Source organism: Leuciscus leuciscus (assembly GCF_965113295.1).
Source record: "Leuciscus leuciscus genome assembly, chromosome: 1".
Classification (NCBI taxonomy): Eukaryota; Metazoa; Chordata; class Actinopteri; order Cypriniformes; family Leuciscidae; genus Leuciscus; species Leuciscus leuciscus.
The window spans coordinates 15,833,068-15,853,259 of NC_138725.1; the positions used below are offsets into that span (position 1 = coordinate 15,833,068).

Here is a 20,192-nt window from a genome sequence, read left to right on the forward strand (position 1 = left end):
AGAAGAACATTAGAACAAAATCTAAAAAAAAAAGCTTTTTAAAGCAGAAGTTAAAATCACAAAATTAAAAATAAATAATTACATTTAACACAATTATACAAATTGACAGTTTCTTTAAAGACATCATATTTTCTCCCAATAAATATTCCTTATTTTTCCTTCTACTTTTTTTCTTTTGTGATAATACCCACCAACACATAGCCTAAAAAACACATGATTAGAACAATAACCAAAAAGTACATAGTTAGACACTTTTACATATGATTTAAGGGGGAAAAGACAAAAAACAATAAATAAATATTAATAAAAATTTAACATTCACATATTTATATCAAACTCTTATAAATGACACATAATTCCTAATAGTTATTCAAGAAATATTATTTGAATATCAAATATTCAGTATTAAATAAGTAAATAAATAAAATAACAAATAACTAGAAATAAAAGGGAGGGAGGGTTCAGTAGCGCGGGAAGGGGGGTGATGCAGGGGCTGCAGCCCCCCGTCATAGCATCATCACCCCCAAGTGGGGAGCTGTGGACTAACATAATATTGTGCTTTAAAAACGTGAAATAAAAATAAATAAATGGACAGCGTTAACTAACTCTCTTATGCCTAATGTAGTGAGTGTTCAAGCTACAGAGAAAATGAAATAAAGTTTGAATTTGTCATGCTTTGTTCCGATCAGAGCACGTGAGCGGAGATCGAGCGCATTACTGAATATTCCGCTCCCTCGCTCATTCCGCTCAGGGTCACTCGCTCAACCCAGAATGGCCTGCTGGTTCCAAAGTATGTGGAATAAGGGCTGTCTCCGACTAAAGTTTTTTTTTAGTCGACTAGTAGTTGTTCATTTAAGCCATTAGTGGGCAAATCGCCCCTTTATATAAATTTTATTACTTAAATAGGCTATATACAGGATAATGAGCGTGTACATAAGCTGCACTCAAGCGCACGGCCGCACGCATAAAGATTGCCACAAAGAACTGGCAAAAGTATGAATGTGTCAAAAATAGCAAGGTGACATGTAATTGTTTATTAATTTTCTGTGTAGCTCCAAAGATGAAGTTGGCGATGCGGACTCGCCATGAACGCCAGAGAGAAATGCACATTTCTTTGCACAAGTTTTCTATAATAGATAGCATATATTTCACAAATCTGTGAGGCACAAGCTGAGTTTCGGCGCCCTCCAGTTCACATGCAATGCAAGTGATCGTGTCGGGGCCTTATTACATCGTCTGCTATATATTTGCTTCTAATTTATTAAATACAGGCAAATGGTTGATAAAACATTGATCAAAATTAAGATACAATTTATACAAAACGAAAATCTTTTAAAAACAGTCTTTCTACAAAACAAAACTCAATGAAGTGGTCAAAATCATGTCTTACCCGCTCCATGTCTCCAGTCATATTGTGCATCTCATGATCATTATCTCTCTCATGCTGCATGCTCTCTTTTATAACCAACATTGATTAAATAAAAAAATAATATTAGCCTATAATATTTATACATAAATATGAAACTAAATGTTTTCTTTAATGGCTACAACACATATACAGTAGGCCTACAGAGAAATTTCATGTCTTGTCGTCAGCCACAACATAATGACGTCACATATTTTCCAACCCAGCCCCCAGCCCCCCTCGCATGAAACAGCTTCCAGCGCGCCTGGGAGGGTTATATAAAAATGTAGTTAATGTAGGCTAATATATATTCCTTTATTTTATGGAATATTCTTTGATTTTAGAGTTGCACATATCTTTTCAAAACGTATACATTTGCTCTTAATTTCATGTTATCCTCTCCATAGTGTTCTTTAGAAACTAAATCTACTCATTTAAAACTGGGGATTCTTGCTTTCTCCAAAAAAAGCTGCATTAAAAGCTGTAATTCTCAGCATTCTAAATAAGTATACATCATCTATATTAATTATGAGGTCCTATACCCAAAACTATATTTTGTATCTTTATATATTTAGTTTCTTAAAAAATTAGGCTACTTCTGTTCACTTAAGTACTTCTGTTCACTAGAAGTTTACGGCACTGTAAACCCTAACGCTCAAAATAATTAATTGGTTTGAGTAGGACAAACTTAAATTAAACGAATTAGTTCAGTCAAATTAACTTTTATGAGTATTTAGCACTTTCTTTTTCTTTCAAGTTCACAGAACTGATATATTTCATTGTTTTGAGTTTTATGAAATGATTTATTTTAATTAAACAAACAAACTTAAGTTTAACTGAAACGGCTGGGATGTCTATTTCCCAGCATGCTTTGCCGATGGCACTTGGATGGAAGATTAAATGCTAAAATTAAGTGTAATATAATGTTTTATTTGTGCAAGATTAATGTTAAGTGGGAGATTTAGTAGTGATTAATGTTTTGTTATGCTAATTTAGAAGAATTTCTGTTAATGTTGGTTTTAGAATAGTTACCATCATGGTGACAAGTGGTGCATGCGGCTTGATTTGAGAGCAAATAAAATCTTTATATTGTTGTACTCATACAGCAAGTGCTGTATAACATACTATTGTTAGCATGATAACATAATAGTATGTTAGCAAACTAGCTTGTTAAAACTATAAGTTAATACTAATGAAAGGGTTCACATTGAGATTACATGAAGGTTTTAAGTTAAATGTATGAAATAGTGTACTCAGATTTTAATTGTACTTAACTTGAAATGTTTAAGTACAAACTTAAAATCTTAAGTTCTGCTTACTTAAACTTTGAATTTCAAAACTTAAAAAATTGAGGTAATCGATTGCCTTAAATTTTTTGAGTTCTGCTAACTTATTCGGGTTTACAGCGTATCCAACATCCTAAAGATAAATTATTATAATTAGAAGATATTTCTAGTGTTATAAAATATTGCATATTCATTTTCCAAGCAAAATGTATATTTTAGTCCGAATTATTGCGCTCCTATTTGGCGCGTATGCGCACAGCAGCGCTCGTTCAATATGAAGATTAGCAGCAAAATGGATACATTTGCACGACTTTCTAACATTTACAGATGGAGAATATAACTGTAAAATGTAAGTTTTGCACTGAGAAAAAAAAAAAAAAACATGTCACAAACGCATAAAACAGCACAAAATATACGCTGTTTGATGGTGGATCGATTTGATCCACGATCGACCTCTAGGGCTGCTTCAGAAACGCGTGCACACGCAATTATCTAGACTAGATCTTTTGGGAACTACTCGTCTTTCGAATATCTGGGTATTGTATTAAAAGGTGCTCCACGCATTTTACTCATCATTATTTACAGGCCTCCAAAATATTCTCCAGCCTTTGCTGATGGAATTTACAGAACTGTTATCAACAATTTCCTCAGAGTTTGACTGTTTTGCCATTGCTGGAGATTTTAACATTCACATAGATAATGCAGAAAACAATATGGCAAAAGAAATTAAAACTGTTTTAAAAACTTTTGATCTGACTCAGCATGTACATGGACCCACACACAATCATGGACACACTCTAGATTTACTTATCAGTAAGGGTCTAAACATTTCATCGATTGTTATTAAGGATGTAGCACTGTCTGATCATTTCTGTATTTTCTTTGATATATTGATCTCTCCTGCCACTGAAGCTAGATCTGTGTCTGTCAAGAAGAGATGCTTAAATGAGAACACTAGTGTACTATTTATGAAGGCTATATCCTTAACACCAAGCATATCTGCTGACTCTGTTGATTTTCTCCTTGATTCTTTTAACTCAAAAGTTAAAAGTGCAATTGATGATATTGCTCCTGTGAAAGTCAGGAAGAAGAGTGGCAGACAAAAAGCACCTTGGAGAAACTCAACAGCAGTGCAAAATATGAAAAGACAATGCAGAAAAGCAGAGCGCATGTGGCGGAAGACAAAACTTGTAGTCCATTATAACATCTACAAAGACAGCCTTCATGCTTTCAATATGGAACTAGGCAAAGCTAGACAGACTTTCTTCTCAAATATTATAAACTGCAATTTAAACAACACACGCACTCTTTTTGCTACTGTAGAGAGACTGACAAACCCCCCAAGCCAGATTCCCAGTGAAATGCTCTCAAACAGCAAGTGCAGTGAGTTTGCTTCCTTCTTCTCTGACAAAATCAATAATATCAGAAAGGTGATCAGCACATCGAGTTGCGCTGGGGTCAGACAGATCAGACCACCTGAAAAAGTAGTAACTTTGTCTGATTTCAATAAAATTGATGGCAAAATTTTGGTAGAAACCGTACAGCATCTTAAAACATCAACATGCGCTCTTGACACACTTCCCACATCTTTTTTCAAAAGTGTGCTAAACAGTTTAGAAGCAGATCTTCTAGAAGTGGTAAATGCCTCACTTCTCTCTGGGAGTTTTCCAAACTCCCTGAAAACTGCAGTTGTCAAGCCCCTCCTGAAAAAGAGCAATCTGGATAAGACCATATTAAGCAACTATAGACCGATCTCAAATCTTCATTTCATAGGCAAGATCATTGAAAAAGTTATCTTCAATCAGCTGAACAAATTCTTAAGCTCGAATGGATACTTTGACAATTTTCAATCTGGTTACCGACCGCATCACAGCACAGAGACAGCGCTCATAAAGATAATAAATGATATTCGCTTAAATACTGATTCAGGAAAATTATCAGTGCTGGTACTACTCGACCTCAGTGCTGCATTTGACACTGTCGATCACAACATACTTCTTGACAGGCTGGAAAACTGGGTGGGGCTTTCTGGGATAGTCCTAAAATGGTTCAGGTCATACTTAGATGGGAGAGGTTATTATGTGAGTATAGGAGACCATAAGTCTGAGTGGACATCCATGACATGCGGAGTCCCTCAAGGCTCAATTCTTGCGCCACTCCTGTTCAACCTGTATATGCTCCCAATGAGCCAAATAATGAGAAAGAACCAAATTGTTTACCACAGCTATGCAGACGACACACAGCTGTACTTAGCCCTATCGCCTAACGATTACAGCCCCATTGACTCCTTGTGCCGATGCATTGATGAAGTCAACAGTTGGATGTGCCAAAACTTTCTTCAGTTAAACAAAGATAAAACTGAAGTCATTGCATTTGGAAACAAAGATGAAGTTCTCAAGGTGAACGCATACCTTCACTCCAGGGGTCAAACAACTAAAAATCAAGTCAAGAATCTTGGTGTGACACTAGAGTCAGACCTTAGTTTCAGTAGTCATGTCAAAGCAATAACTAAATCAGCATACTATCATCTGAAAAATATTGCAAGAATTAGATGCTTTGTTTCCAGACAAGACTTAGAGAAACTTGTGCATGCTTTCATCACCAGCAGGGTGGATTATTGTAATGGACTCCTCACTGGCCTTCCCAAAAAGACCATAAGACAGTTGCAGCTCATACAGAACGCTGCCGCCAGGATTCTGAGCAGAACCAGAAAATATGAACATATCACACCAGTCCTCAGGTCTCTACACTGGCTCCCAGTTAGATTTAGGATTGATTTTAAACTATTATTACTGGTGTATAAATCATTCAATGGCCTAGGACCTCAATACATTGCAGATATGCTCACTGAATATAAACCCAACAGATCACTCAGATCATTAGGATCATATCAGCTAGAAATACCAAGGGTTCATTCTAAACATGGTGAGTCTGCTTTTAGCTATTATGCCAGCCACAGCTGGAACCAGCTTCCAGAAGAGATCAGAGGTGCTCCTACAGTATCACATTCAAATCCAGACTCAAAACACTTTTGTGTAGCTGTGCATTTACTGAATGAGCACTGTGCCGCTGTTCGTCCGACTGTACTGTACTGTATTTCATTTTATTTTTCTAAACTGTTTTAATTATTCTTATTTCTTTTTATTATTTTAATTTCTTCTATGTAAAGCACTTTGAATTGCCATTGTGTATGAAATGTGCTATATAAATAAACTTGCCTTGCCTTGCCTAGATAAACCTGGATCAAATTAGTGAGATTGCGTGAACTTCAATTACCTTTTATGGAACCACTTTAGCCCCAACTTATTTGTTAGGCTCATTCAAGTCCGGTTTTGGAGTTTAATCCCCGCTTTTCTAAGTGTCTTTTATGGAACAACCCTCTGGATGGTAAGCAGGTGCAGCTGGAGACGCAATCAGCTACCTGCCAGAGGAAAGAGTGGGAGGAGCCAAAGGAGAGCAAGAGACAACAAAAACAACAGAAAGAAAAATATACCCCAGTACCATGTAGCTCACAAAAATATACGTCTTTGGACGTAACATGAGCGAAAATGGATGGAACATAATCTGGATGGCATGGGTCCACCACTGATGGCGCACCTAAAATAAAGACAGAAACAGTTTGTGTTGACAGTATTGCACCTTGCTAAGCATCATACATACATGCTTTGCATAATCCATAACTTTTCTGGTTTCATGTGCATTTCTATGATATTGATTAAAAAAATATTAGTAGCCTACTAGTACAATGAAATTAAGTCAAAGTCAAATTTATTTCACAATGCACATTGTTTTAAAGCAGCTTTACAGATAAAATATATCAGTGATAATGTAGTTAATTCATCAGTGAAAATGTAGTAAAAGTCCATATTTAGTACTTCATTTAAAGCTTCATTGGAAGAGCTATGCATTATGTCCCCAGGGAACAAGCCAAAGGCGACTGTTAGTTAAATAATGTAAGGCAAGGCAAGTTTATTTATATAGCACATTTCATACACAATGGCAATTCAAAGTGCTTTACATAGAAGCAATTAAAATAATAAAAAGAAATAAGAATAATTAAAACAGTTTAGAAAAATAACAAATAAAATACAGTACAGTACAGTCGGACGAACAGTGGCACAGTGCTCATTCAGTAAATGCACAGCTAAACAGAAGTGTTTTGAGTCTGGATTTGAATGTGACCACTGTAGGAGCACATCTGATCTCTTCTGGAAGCTGGTTCCAGCATAATAGCTAAAAGCAGACTCACCATGCTTAGAGTGAACCCTTGGTATTTCTAGCTGATATGATCCTAATGATCTGAGTGATCTGTTGGGTTTATATTCAGTGAGCATATCTGCAATGTATTGAGGTCCTAGGCCATTGAATGATTTATATACCAGTAATAATACTTTAAAATAATACTTTAAACACAAGATATACTTTCATGTATCTTTGAAACTGGACACTTTTCTTCTCTTCTTCTCTTGAGATGCTTCGGCTCTTATAAGTCAGTAAAGAGAGAGATCTGTCTCATTCTCCTTCAGTTTTACTTAATGTTTTTAATTGCATCATGTAATGATTGATTAAACTTTATAATTTTTATCCAACACCTCATTGTTATTGTCTGTTTTTGTTTTGTTTTTTTGTTTTCTGGTGATTCTGTTTGAATCAGGAATAATTTTAGATCTGAAAGTTATGAAGTATCCTGATATGATTGCTTTTTGAGCTTTCCATGTTTAAATTTTCTCAAAATAGCTTTTAAATGGTTAATAAATTATATTTCACCGGCACATGACTAGGACGTTTCACCCTTGATATCCAGTATCATATACACATTTCACAGAGTTTGTTCTAGTCAGTTTGATGTTTCATTCACACCATGAGGCTTCATGAAGTCAGAACAATTACTATGAACTTAAAGGTAAAAAAAAAAGGTTGGGAACCACTGATCCATGTGATAAATTGTTAATTTGTGATAAATAACGGTTTTGTCTTTCAATGGAGCAGTTTAACAGGCTTTTATCATCTATCCTGACTCAAATAATGTGTTTCTAACAGCAAACACTCAGAATAAAGTGAGATGATCTGCTGATGATCCTGAATGGCTTGTTGAATGAGTGTTGATAGTCTGAGGCTCATCAATATTAACAGATCTGCTGAAAACACTCTTTATGTCATGACAATAGTTCCTGTTTTCACCTCATTATTATGCTGATGTCTTCAGATCTCCTGTAAATTGACACTTAAAGCTCATTTCATTGGTGTCAGCAGACTGAGGGGATTTGATGATTGTGAATATTACTTTTATTTTTTGTTCAAATGCTTTTCTTACAGTTCTTTACTACTTTCTAGATATTTGCCCTTATTTAAATAAAGAAACAGAATAATATTAGAAATAGAAATAAAAATGTGTGAAATTGCATATATTGTTTAACGATAGACAGACAGATACATTATTATTTGTGCCAATTAGCATATGGATAAAAGACAAAAAGAGTATACAGCCAAATATATATATATATATAATTTTCAGCTGCTGCCATGTTCTTTTAATGCCTGCTGGATTGCATCTACATGAAAATTAAAATTAGGTTGAATAACATACTGTTCTTCCAGTTTCACCTCTGATATTATAACAGTTGGGCAAGTTACTCTAAAATAGTTATTACTAACTACAAATGACACATTCAGCAGTGTAATTAGATTAATGTAATAATGGCTATCTTTATAAGGTATTGGTCTACTTATTACTAATTACTAAATCCCATCAACCTCAACCACTTGAACAATACATGGAGAGACAAGAAACTGCACTTTTAATGCTTTCAAATAAACAATATACAATTGCATGAATTATTCTTGAACTGACCAAAGTGTGTAGAGGGAGAAGGTTACATTAAAAATATACCTTTTAAAAATGTATGTTAAATATACAGAATTGTTAAAATAATAATAATAATGTTCGTACTCTCCATATGCTTGCAGAAGCTCATCCAGTTCTGCTGGTGAGAAATATGAAGACCTCTTTTTGTCTGTCATGGTGACTCAATATCTGCGCTCCATTGATAATGGCTTTTATAGTTGAAAATATATTTTAAACATTAAAATGGACAGTTTACTTGCATTTAATGTGTTTTTTTTTTCTTTTCTTTTTTCTTACATCTGGTCTTTGACCCTATAAAAATAAACTTGGTTTTGGCAGATCATCTCCTCTAACCAATCTGCAGTTCAGTCAGCGAAGCTCCGCCCACAGCAGTCACATGGACAATGAAGCTCCTCCCACATCAATTACATCATCAGTGAAGCTCCTCCCACAGCAATTCTCCAATAAATACTGTAATTTCCCATCAGCTACAAGTGAAGACGAGCATCAGAGCATCAGGAAGAGCTGAAATCTGCAAAGACTGAGTTTATTAAAGAGGACAGTGAGAACATGAGTGATCCAGAACCCTGCAGAATGAAACACAATGAAGATCCTGAAGAACAAAGAGGTTGGTGTTTATTCTTCATTCATTCATGATGCTGAAGAACATTCATGTTAGAAACATTCAAGCACTTCATCACTTTTAGATAATAAGTTAAACTATGAAATGGTACAGATTTTCAACAAATGTTCAGTAGAGGGAGTTGATATTGTCAAATGTTCTAAGTTGCACGGGTCCCACACTTGAAAGCGGTTCCTTACTTCTGAATTGAACAAGAATGAGACTTAAGTTGCCTTTTCTCATTGTATTGTAGAATTTTCAGTAGGTGAAAAACCTTTAAAACCACACACAACAAAGCAGTGTAAATATTTACAGCAATGCACATGAATTAAACCACCACAATTTCACATCGTACATAATTTATACGGGTTTAATTTAGTAAGCGTTAGCACAATACTATTTCTTTTTATTAATACTATTTTACACCATAGCAAATAAGTTTTCAAAGAGCAAGCTTTTATCAGCAGATTTGTATTTCATTCGAAGGGAATTTAACCATGTTTACCATAATAAATATTCTAACAAATGAATTGATTTCACACTGAAGACAATGAATCTCCTCCCACATCAATTACATCATCAGTGAAGCTCCTCCCACAGCAATTCTCCAATAAATGCTGTAAATTCCCATCAGCTACAAGTGAAGACGAGCATCAGAGCATCAGGAAGAGCTGAAATCTGCAAAGACTGAGTTTATTAAAGAGGACAGTGAGAACATGAGTGATCCAGAACCCTGCAGAATGAAACACACTGAAGATCCTGAAGAACAAAGAGGTTGGTGTTTATTCTTCATTCATTCATGATGCTGAAGAACATTCATGTTAGAAACATTCAAGCATTCATCATTTTTAGATAATAAGTTAAACTATGAAATGGTACAGATTTTCAACAAATGTTCAGTAGAGGGAGGTTGAAATTGTCAAATGCTCTAAGTTGCACGGGTCCCACACTTGAAAGCGGTTCCTTACTTCTGAATTGAACACAAGAATGAGACTTAAGTTGCCTTTTCTCAATTTATTGTAGAATTTTCAGTAGGTGAAAAACCTTTAAAACCACACACAACAAAGCAGTGTAAATATTTACAGCAATGCACATGAATTAAAACACCACAATTTCACATTGTACATAATTTATACGGGTTTAATTTAGTAAGCGTTAGCACAATACTATTTCTTTTTATTAATACTATCTTACACCATAGCAAATAAGTTTTCAAAGAGTTAGCTTTTATCACCAGATTTGTATTTCATTCGAAGGGAATTTAACCATGTTTACCATAATAAATATTCTAACAAATTAATTGATTTCACATTAAGACAGTGAATTTTAGACAGAAAATTAATTTTAGCAAACTGAATATATTAATCATTTCTTGATAATATACTTTTTTAATGATTGTTAACAATACTAGGCGTTTAGGCTCAGCAATTTAACCACTAACCTAATCACAGATACCAAAATAACAATGATAAATACCCAAGTCCATAACACGCACATTTACACGAAGCCACCAAACGCAGTTATTAGTGCTTAGATAGCGCAACGCAAACATTTCCTCTTACCGGCAGTCTCTTCAGAATCAAAACCATCCCGTTGTCATTAGCTCTGTTTTATATTTGGTTTGTGTGACGTTCTGTTTTATACAGTAAGTTCCATTAGTGACTGGATTCTGTGATTCTGCATCTCGGGAATCAAATGCTCTACATGGTATTTGCAGTATTAAAGAGAGTTAGTTTTGTGTTATTTATTGTTGTGTTATAAAGTTGTTAATATTAGTGTAAGACGGGTATGTATTTAATAGCTCTCTACACACTCTACATAGCGCTCTTCATGACCATTGAATAGAGACAGCAGCTGTTTCAGAAACGCACCGGTATGAGTTTATGAAAAATACATATCGTCTCGAAACTGAAACCGATTTACCGCCCAGTATAAGTCATAACCTCCGACTAATAATCAGACTTATGAGTTTGTGACCGTGAGATCATCATTATTGGCCGGGGTGAAACTCTAAGTGATATTAAAATCCGAATGAACCAGTAAAATATAATGTAAAGAGTTCAATAGAGTAATCAAATGTCTATTTAAATTATGATGTAAATGACCAATAATGAATTGGCGTTCCAACTTGAACTGGAACGCAGCGAAGCTTGTGTTTCTGGTTTCCCACGTTCACATGCGAATGAATGGGAGTCATTGGAATTAAAAGTCTAGTGTGACTGGACTGTAATAATTAAATAGTTTAAAGTAAAATAAATTACATTTTACATTAGATAATTGTGTCATTGATCAAATATATTTAATAGTTCTTGCTACAGAAACATGGGATTTGTGTCTATAATGTTTAAAAAATAATTATTATTATCAATGTACCTCATTTATGGAAAGTACTTTTTGTTATTACATCAGACCTCTTTTTATGTCCTTTCACTTCATATTCCTCTCTTTGAATTATTTTTGTTGTACTGAAAAGGAAATAACTCTTTCTCTTTCATGTCAGACCTGGTGGAGAGTGAAGAACTGAGTGAAGTGGAGGAGGAACATCATGTCAAACCTGGAGAAAAACCTTTGAGTCGCTCAAAGACTAAACAGACATTTTTAAAGAAAAGAAGAGCCAAGAAATCTTTCACCTGCACTCAGTGTGGAAAGAGTTTCACAACCAAACAAAGTCTTGAGACCCACATGAGGATCCACACTGGAGACAAGCCGTACGCATGTGATCAGTGCAAAAAGAGTTACTCAGAAAAACAAACTCTCGACGTTCACATGAGAATTCACACTGGAGAGAAACCATTCATGTGTGATCAGTGTGAAAAGAGATTCTCAAACAAAAAATATCTTAAGATTCACATGAGAGTTCATACAGGAGAGAGACCGGCCACGTGTGATCAGTGCGGGAAGAGCTTCACACAAAAAAATAACCTTAAGACCCACATGAGGATCCACACTGGAGAGAAGCCGTTCACATGTGATCAGTGTGGAAAGAGATTCTCAAACAAACAACATCTTGAGATTCACACGAGAGTTCATACTGGAGAGAAGCCGTTCTCATGTGATCAATGCGGCAAAACATTTCTTTGTACATCAAACCTGAAGACACACCTGACAGTTCATACGAAGGAGAAGCCGCATTCATGTTCTGTGTGTGGAAAGAGTTTTTCACTGCTGTCATATTTACATGCACATCAGAAAATCCACACTGGTGTGAGAGAGTACATGTGCTTTGAGTGTGAGAAGACTTTTACTACAGCGGACAGTTTAAAACGGCATCAGGGGATTCACACTGGAGAAAAACCTTACAAGTGTTCACACTGTGACAAGAGATTCATTTGTTCAGCAGATTTGAAAAGACATGAGAGGATCCACACTAGAGAGAAGCCGCACACGTCTCCGTAAGTTAGTTTCCTAACAGCCATGATGAGCAACAGGACATTTGGATTCACATTTTTTTACATTATTATGAGATACTGAGTTATAATTATGAGAAAGTATCTCATTATTATTAGAACATTTCTTATTATGAGATGTTTAGTCCTTATTATGAGAAAGCATCTCGTTATTATGCAATGTTATTACGAGAAAGTTTCTAATTATTATGAGATATTAAGTCATAATTTTGAGAAGCTATCTCATTGTTACAAAAAAACCTTGAGATATCAAGTCATTACTAGAAAGTTTCTCATTACGAGATGTACATCATTATGAGAAAGTATCAAGAAAGTATTTGATAATGAGAAATTATATTTTATTATGAGTTGTAAGTCATTAATATGATGTAGCTGATTATTAATATAATTTCCTCCAACTAAACAGTTCCAAAACTGAAGCAATTCTCATTGGCACCTCGCACCAAATTCAGTCATCCTCACTTTCCGGTATAACCATTTCTGGCCAAGATATCCCCCTTTCCACAACAGTTACCAATCTCGGTGTGAGATTTGATCCACAACTCACCTTCGAAGTTCATATCAAAAACCTTTGTAAGATCTCCTTTCATCATCTCAGAAATATCGCAAAACTCCGTTCTACACTTACCTTAGCTGATGCTGAGAAACTGGTCCACGCCTTCGTCTCCTCTAGATTGGATTACTGCAACGCTCTTCTCATCGGGATCCCCAACAAGAGTCTGCAAAAGCTGCAGTACGTCCAGAACAGCGCTGCTAGGATCCTGATGAGAGTGCGAAAGTATGAACACATCACTCCCATCCTCCACACACTTCACTGGCTTCCCGTGTCTGCTAGGATCGAATATAAGGTTTCACTTCTCACTCACCAATGCATCTATGGAAATGCACCCCCCTACCTGAAAGAACTACTTACCCCTGCTTCGACAGCACGATCTCTCCGATCACAAACCTCAAACCGCCTCTTAATACCCAAAACTAAACTCTGCACAATGGGCGATCGTGCTTTTTGCTCTGCCGCTCCCCGGATTTGGAATGCCCTCCCGGACCATCTGAGGTCACCACAGACCATAGAGACTTTTAAAAAGGGACTAAAGACATTACTTTTTAGCAGATCTTACGAATTTTAAAAATGTCTAGATATTGTTTTTAGGATCAGACCTGTAGCACTTTGAGATTTTTTTCCTTAAAATGTAAAGTGCTTTTATAAATAAAATGTATTATTATTATTATGGGATTTACTGTATGTTTTTATAATGAGAAGGTATGAGAAGGTATCTTATTGCAAGAAAGTGTCCAATTATTATGTGAAAGTTTATTATAAGATACTAAGTTTATTATTATCACTATTGTGACTTGCATATTTTTATTATATAACTGTGATGGAAAGATTTTCCATACTTTGTCCCACTGACATCATGTGACTGAAAGTTTTTAAACACAGGACAAGATGTAAATCTCCTTTATGTGAGAGCACGTACCAATTAAATCCTTGAATCCTTGATCTTGACATTTGCAGATATTTTGATGTTGCAGAACAGGAATTATGGGAGGCAGTTTGTCATCAAATATGGGAGGGTAGGCATGTCATCGGAGTCATCCGGTGGGCTCCCTCTTTCACTGATGTTTCATTGATGAGCCCATGACATCACTGGAGGGCTCAACGGTGATACCTGGCGTCCCAGTGATGTCGGCCTGTTCCTGGTTACTTTTACATATCCAACATTATTAATTAACAGTGACGTAGCACAAGATCCCGGGCCTTATGCAGGCAGTCCTGATGGGCCCCCATGTTCTTCAAGATAAATGGGAAATGGTTTTCCTTCTATATCTTTAGGTGGCGTTTTGTTTGTTTTCTCTGTGCCTTTACTTGCCAGCCTGTATACTATGGTGTCTCTCTGATCATTCGTTAATTTATCTGGCCATAGTCCTGGATCCTCTGGCAAAAACTGGTCTGAATTGCTGTGCCTACTTTCCTGCTCCTCATCTCTTATTTCCACACTGTGCTCAGAGCAACACTCATGCTCCCTGCTCTCTTCACTTCCACCATCATCCTCAGTCACATCCATCATCTTTCTCTACATGAAGAATACATATTAACTTCTTATCCTAATTGTAACCTAATATAATAAAACACTCTATGATGTTAGTGTTACTTAACACCTTTCAGTCAAAATGGCTAAACATGGTTTGCTTTAATTTTGAACTAAATTAGCTCACCTTGTCTCAAATCCAAAGAGGAGGATGAAGGGTGTGTTGCTTCTCCACTCCCTGATGTGACAGTTTCTGAAACTGAGGACCATGTGTTTCACAATGTTAAGACTAAATCTGACAGTGGCTAAATATAATGTTGACATGATATCTAGCAACTGATGAGCTACCAAGCTACCTATGACACTGAGGGCCAGATGTACTAACGCTTTTACGGCCACTACAGGCATTTGTGTGTTTGTGTATTTGTCTCGCAACGTGCGTGTAAAAACATGGCGAGGTATGTACAAACAGGCCGCAATGAGCTAAAAGCGCAGATTGCCTGTCGCGGGAGCTGAAAGTAGCAAATTGCGCTTTTCCGTATCATGCATATGCATTCATGGGAGGGTCAAGGGGAAAGTGGGAGTTTAGCATAAAGAGATGGGAGGGGAAGCGTAAAGAGCGCCTAATTATGTATTCCGTGGTATGTACAAAAACTGCCAGTGCGCTTTGCACGTCTTTTCCGCCTTCTAAAAGCAACTGCAAACCTTTTTTCTGAATTTTATTTATCACATGTTATAGACAGAGTCTTAAGTGATGAGGACACGGAAGTCCTGGTTGAGGCTTTTACTAAGTCATGTACTGTTGCCTTAGATTGTGTTGCCCCTCTTAAATTAAAGAAACATAAGGGAAAATCTCAACCTTGGCTAAGCAATATTACTCGCTCTCTTAGACAAGAGTGGAGAAAAGCTGAAAGGAAATGGAAGAGAGATAAACTTCAGATTCCGTATGAGATGTTAAAAGAGTCCCTGGCTAATTATCAGAAGGTTGTAAAGGAGGAAAAAATGAATTTTTTCTCTAAGGTAATCTCAGATAATGCAAATTGGCCAAAAGTAATGTTTGACACAATTGATTCTATTTTAAATCCCCCAAGGAATGTTATGAGAGATTCCACACAAGAGACTTGTGGAGAGTTTTTATTATTTTTTACAAAAAAAAATTGAGAAGATCAGAAGTGAAATTGTACCTTTACATTCCCAATCATCAATTAATCCTGTGCTGTCTAACCTTTTCACTGACTTTGAACCAGTTTCATCAGCACAGCTGGTAGATATTGTCATGAAAATGAATGGAGGTAGCTGCAGACTGGATATTCTCCCTTCTCATCTCTTTAAATATGTTTTTCATACTGTGAGTTCTAGCCTAACAGCTATAATTAACAGCTCCTTGAGGAATGGAGTAGTACCAAATAGCTTCATCCCTTGTTAAAAAAAACCTAATTTGGATCATACAGTATATAACAACTATAGACCTATTTCTAAACTGCCTTTCTTTTCATCTCCAAGATTCTAGAGAAAGTGGTCTATTCACAGCTATATTCTCATCTGATTACTTTTGATATTCTAGACACATTCCAGTCGGGCTTTAGGCCCTGTCATAGCACAGAATCTGCATTGCTCAAGGTCACTAATGATATATTATTATCGTTGGACTCAGGATCACATGTTGTTCTAGTTTTATTAGATCTAAGCGCTGCCTTCGATACGATTGACCATGAGATTCTTTTCAACCTTTTGGAGTGTTGGATTGGTGTCCAGGGTACAGCCCTTCAGTGGTTTGCCTCATATTTAAAAGATAGGACAGTTGCTGTGAATCTGGGAGACTTCTCTTCCACATTGGCCCCTTTAGTTTGTGGTGTTCCTCAGGGGTCCATTTTGGGACTGTTGCTGTTTTCTCTGTATATGCTTCCTCTAAGCTCTATTTTTCAGAAGTATGGTATTGCATACCATTGTTATGCTGACGATCTCCAGTTTTATCTTCCTTTAAGCTTAGATAAAACCTGCTCGCTGGACAGAGTACAGGAATGTTACAATGACATTAAACTTTGGCTTTCTAGCAACTTTCTCCAATTAAGGCCACATCCACACGAAGCCAGAGCTTTCCCTATCCGATATTTTTTTTCCCCGTTCAAAAAAAAAATTCCGTAAACACGGCGCCGTCTCAAGAAATTTATCTGCATACACACGAAACCACTGAAACCGACTCAAAACGATGTAGTATACATGCCAGACCATTATGTGGCGCTGTAATTCTGCCACATACATAAACTAAAAACGGAGAAGAAGACTTAAAGCATGCGCATAAACCTTGCGCGCTGTATACTATGGCTGTATACAACAATAATATTAGGCACAGTAGCTTCTTTTTTTCTTTTCTTTTTTCTTTTTTAATCAAGAACTTTGTTGAACAATATGAAAAACCATAAATGTAGTTGCTGTGATTTAACGGTGTCTGACTAGTTGACACTTGGTGTGATGACATCATCGTTTCACAAAATGTACGGATTGGCCGTACACACGAAAACGCAAGGGCGGCGTTTTCAGATTTATCCACCTTGGGACCCGGTTTCAAAAAATAGCGGTTTCAGTCTCCGAAAACGCCGGATCCGTGTGGACGAAACGCCAATACGATAAAAAATGTATACGTATACAGCAAAACGAGTCTCCGTGTGGACGGGCCCTAAATGAGAGTAAAAATGGGGTTTTGATTATAGGTTCTCCTATCTCCTATCTATAAATTTTTGAATTTGGAGCTTTCTAGACTGAGAAAAGCCAGAAAATGTATTTTTGGCTTATGTGGATGAAAGACAAAAACTCCCAGAATGCACTTGCTTCGCTGCTCTACGAGGCCACTCCCAAGCCACGCCTCCCGGTTAGAGAGCGCAGTTGAAAACAACAAGGTTAGGCTACTAGTGTGTCTCCGTGACGAGTTTGCCCGGGATATCGAGATCGGCCAAAATGTCCGGGATTCGGCTTTTGCGTTCTACAGTCGCCATTCATCATGTTTACCGTGGCGAGCAGGACGAGGCTGAGGGGCGCGGGAGAATGGTGCGAGGCCGGTGGCGTCATTACTGAGACGCATCGGTCTCCTATCTCTCACGGAGGAGCGGGAATTTTCTTAGCAATGTTAAAACGCACATTAACCGATCACTTGTTTAGCGTTCATGTAAACACTACATTCAGATTCACCAATCAGAATGAATTCAGTTAGATTGAAACAAAAGGTGTGCATGTAAACAATGAATGGCGACGGCAGAAAGCAAAAGCCGAATCCCGGACATTTTGGACGATCGCGACGGCCGGACATGTCCGGGAAAAAGAGGATGGTAACCCCTACTACTCAGCTTTCTCCTACTACTCAGCTTTCTCCACAGAACAAGAGCCTGCTAGCTTAGCTTCCAAAGAAAGACGGCTGAACCTATGTGTACATTCTGTGAGTGAGATCCCACCCTCTATGGGGGGCTGAAAACATGCGGGACAGCCCCTACTACTGGCTGTAGTCTTTAGCCTCTGGCTAGAAAATCCTCCGATGACGCAAAATGACGATTTTTGTGTCATCGGAGGATTTTTTCCAGACAAAAAATACATAAATCTCTCGTCTCAGGGGGATATGAGGGTGGAAAGCACGGTAATTCGAAAATACTACAGGTTTTCTACTAATACAAAGCTTAATGCTAAATCCTGAAGTATCCCTTTAAAGGTAGCTTTTTTAATCTGAGATCAATTGCTAAAGTAAAGCATTTTCTATCCAGTAAGGATTTGGAAATCGTGGTTCACTCTTTTATCTCATCAAAGATTGATTATTGCAATTCTCTATATATTGGTCTCCCCCAGACTATGCTAGTCCGCTTACAGTTAGTGCAAAATGCAGCAGCAAGGCTTTTAATGGGGGTGAGAAAGAGAGACCATATTACCCCTGTACTGCAATCCTTGCATTGGCTTCCTGTTAAATTCAGGATTGATTTTAAAGTTCTCTTGTTTGTCTACAAGGCCCTATCAGGCCTTGCCCCCCAGTACATCTGTGATCTTATTATACCCTACTCTACGTCTAGAGTTCTCAGGTCCTCTGACCAACGGCTTTTAAAAGTCCCTCGTTGTCGTTTAAAATCAAAAGGAGATTGTGCTTTTTCTGTGGTAGGTCCCAAACTCTGGAATAGTCTCCCATTACACGTGAGGTCAGCTCCTTCAATTGCTACTTTTAAGTCTTATTTAAAAACATACTTATTTTCTTTAGCTTTCGAATAAGTTATGTTTGCTTTGTTGTATGATTTTAATGTTTTTATTTTTGTAAAGCACTTTGGGGCAACGTCTGTTGTTTGAAAATGTGCTATATAAATAAAGTTGCTTGCTTGCTTGCTGAGAGGGCAAACAGTCTTTTGACCGTGTGGTGGTGTGCTGTATGGTTCCATGACGTGACAAGTAGTGATGGCAAAATGAGGATTCATGAACCACTGAGACCTCGCAGCCCATTGCTTCAGCCAAAGGTTCATTACTCGAAGCTTCATTCAGCATTGCTCACTAGTGACACCTAGCTACTGTGCAAAAAAAACAAAAAAAAACAGACAAATTAATTAATTCTGAACCAGTGTCGTCCCCCGATAAATAAACATTTATTTATTTTCTTCTCACTGTTAAGGTCTGTAACCTTTCATTTGCAATAATAAAAAGACCTGAGCAGACATTTGTCCATTGCCTGGGTATAATATAAAATATGTATCTTTCTTTGTCTGAATTTTCACAGTTAATTAATTATTAATAAATTGTTTGGATAGTGACAGTATGAACAGACAGGGGAGGATTTACTCTTTCTTGCTGGCTCCATTACCAGGAAAAAGGAAGAGGTCACAAAAAGCAAACAAATCCAAACCGGCAATCCAAATCAAAAAGCAATCCAGTCCAGATCCAAAAATCCAAAGCAATCCAAATAATCTTATCTAATTAATATAACAAGACTATAATATAGCTACTATAATTAATAATAACAATATACTATAACTCTTCTAACCTGATAATGCAATAATATACAGCCCTGACACATATATGACACAATAACGACAATGACAATGATAGTTTTCTTTCTGACTCTCTAACACTTCTACAACTGCTTCTACTACTCCTGACAACACCCAGGTGGCACGAGTTTCGAACCCCTTTATCCGGTTCATTGGTCGACGTGGCCATCCTGCAGAACTGTACTCCGACCAGAGCACCAACTTCCGAGGTGGAGAGACAGAACTCCGGGAATCTTTCAGCCAACTCCGTCCAGACATACAACAGCTGTTAGCCAAACAAAGGATCAGTTTCCACTTCAATCCTCCGGCCTCTCCGCACTTTGGAGGTGTATGGGAGAGGGAGATGCGGTCTGTAAAGGCTGCCCTTCGTGCAACCCTAGGTTCAGAAACGGTGTCCGAAGAAGTGCTTCAGACAGTTTTGATTGAGATCGAAGCCATCCTAAATTCTAAGCCTTTAGGGTATGTTTCGGCAGATCTGTCTGATCTGGACGCAGTTACTCCAAATTGCCTGCTGATGGGGTGGCCAGATGGTTCCTTACCGCAAGTGGTGTATCCGGAGTCTGAACTTCTCACAAAGCGGAGGTGGAG

General features: G+C 37.1%; 1 protein-coding gene across 1 annotated transcript in view; it reads left to right on the forward strand.

The window, feature by feature from the left end:
* LOC309508551 (uncharacterized protein) overlaps positions 1-19,876 on the forward strand; it is a gene marked incomplete at its 3' end in the record, with an annotated part of 70,184 nt that extends 50,308 nt beyond the window's left edge. The window contains exons 8-12 of the mRNA XM_082183153.1: positions 9,812-9,932; positions 11,659-12,387; positions 12,499-12,550; positions 13,164-13,343; positions 19,723-19,876. Coding sequence (XP_082039279.1) covers positions 9,812-9,932; positions 11,659-12,387; positions 12,499-12,550; positions 13,164-13,343; positions 19,723-19,876 — 1,236 coding nt within the window. The remainder of the gene's footprint in view (positions 1-9,811; positions 9,933-11,658; positions 12,388-12,498; positions 12,551-13,163; positions 13,344-19,722) is intronic.
* Positions 19,877-20,192: the final 316 nt, after the last annotated feature.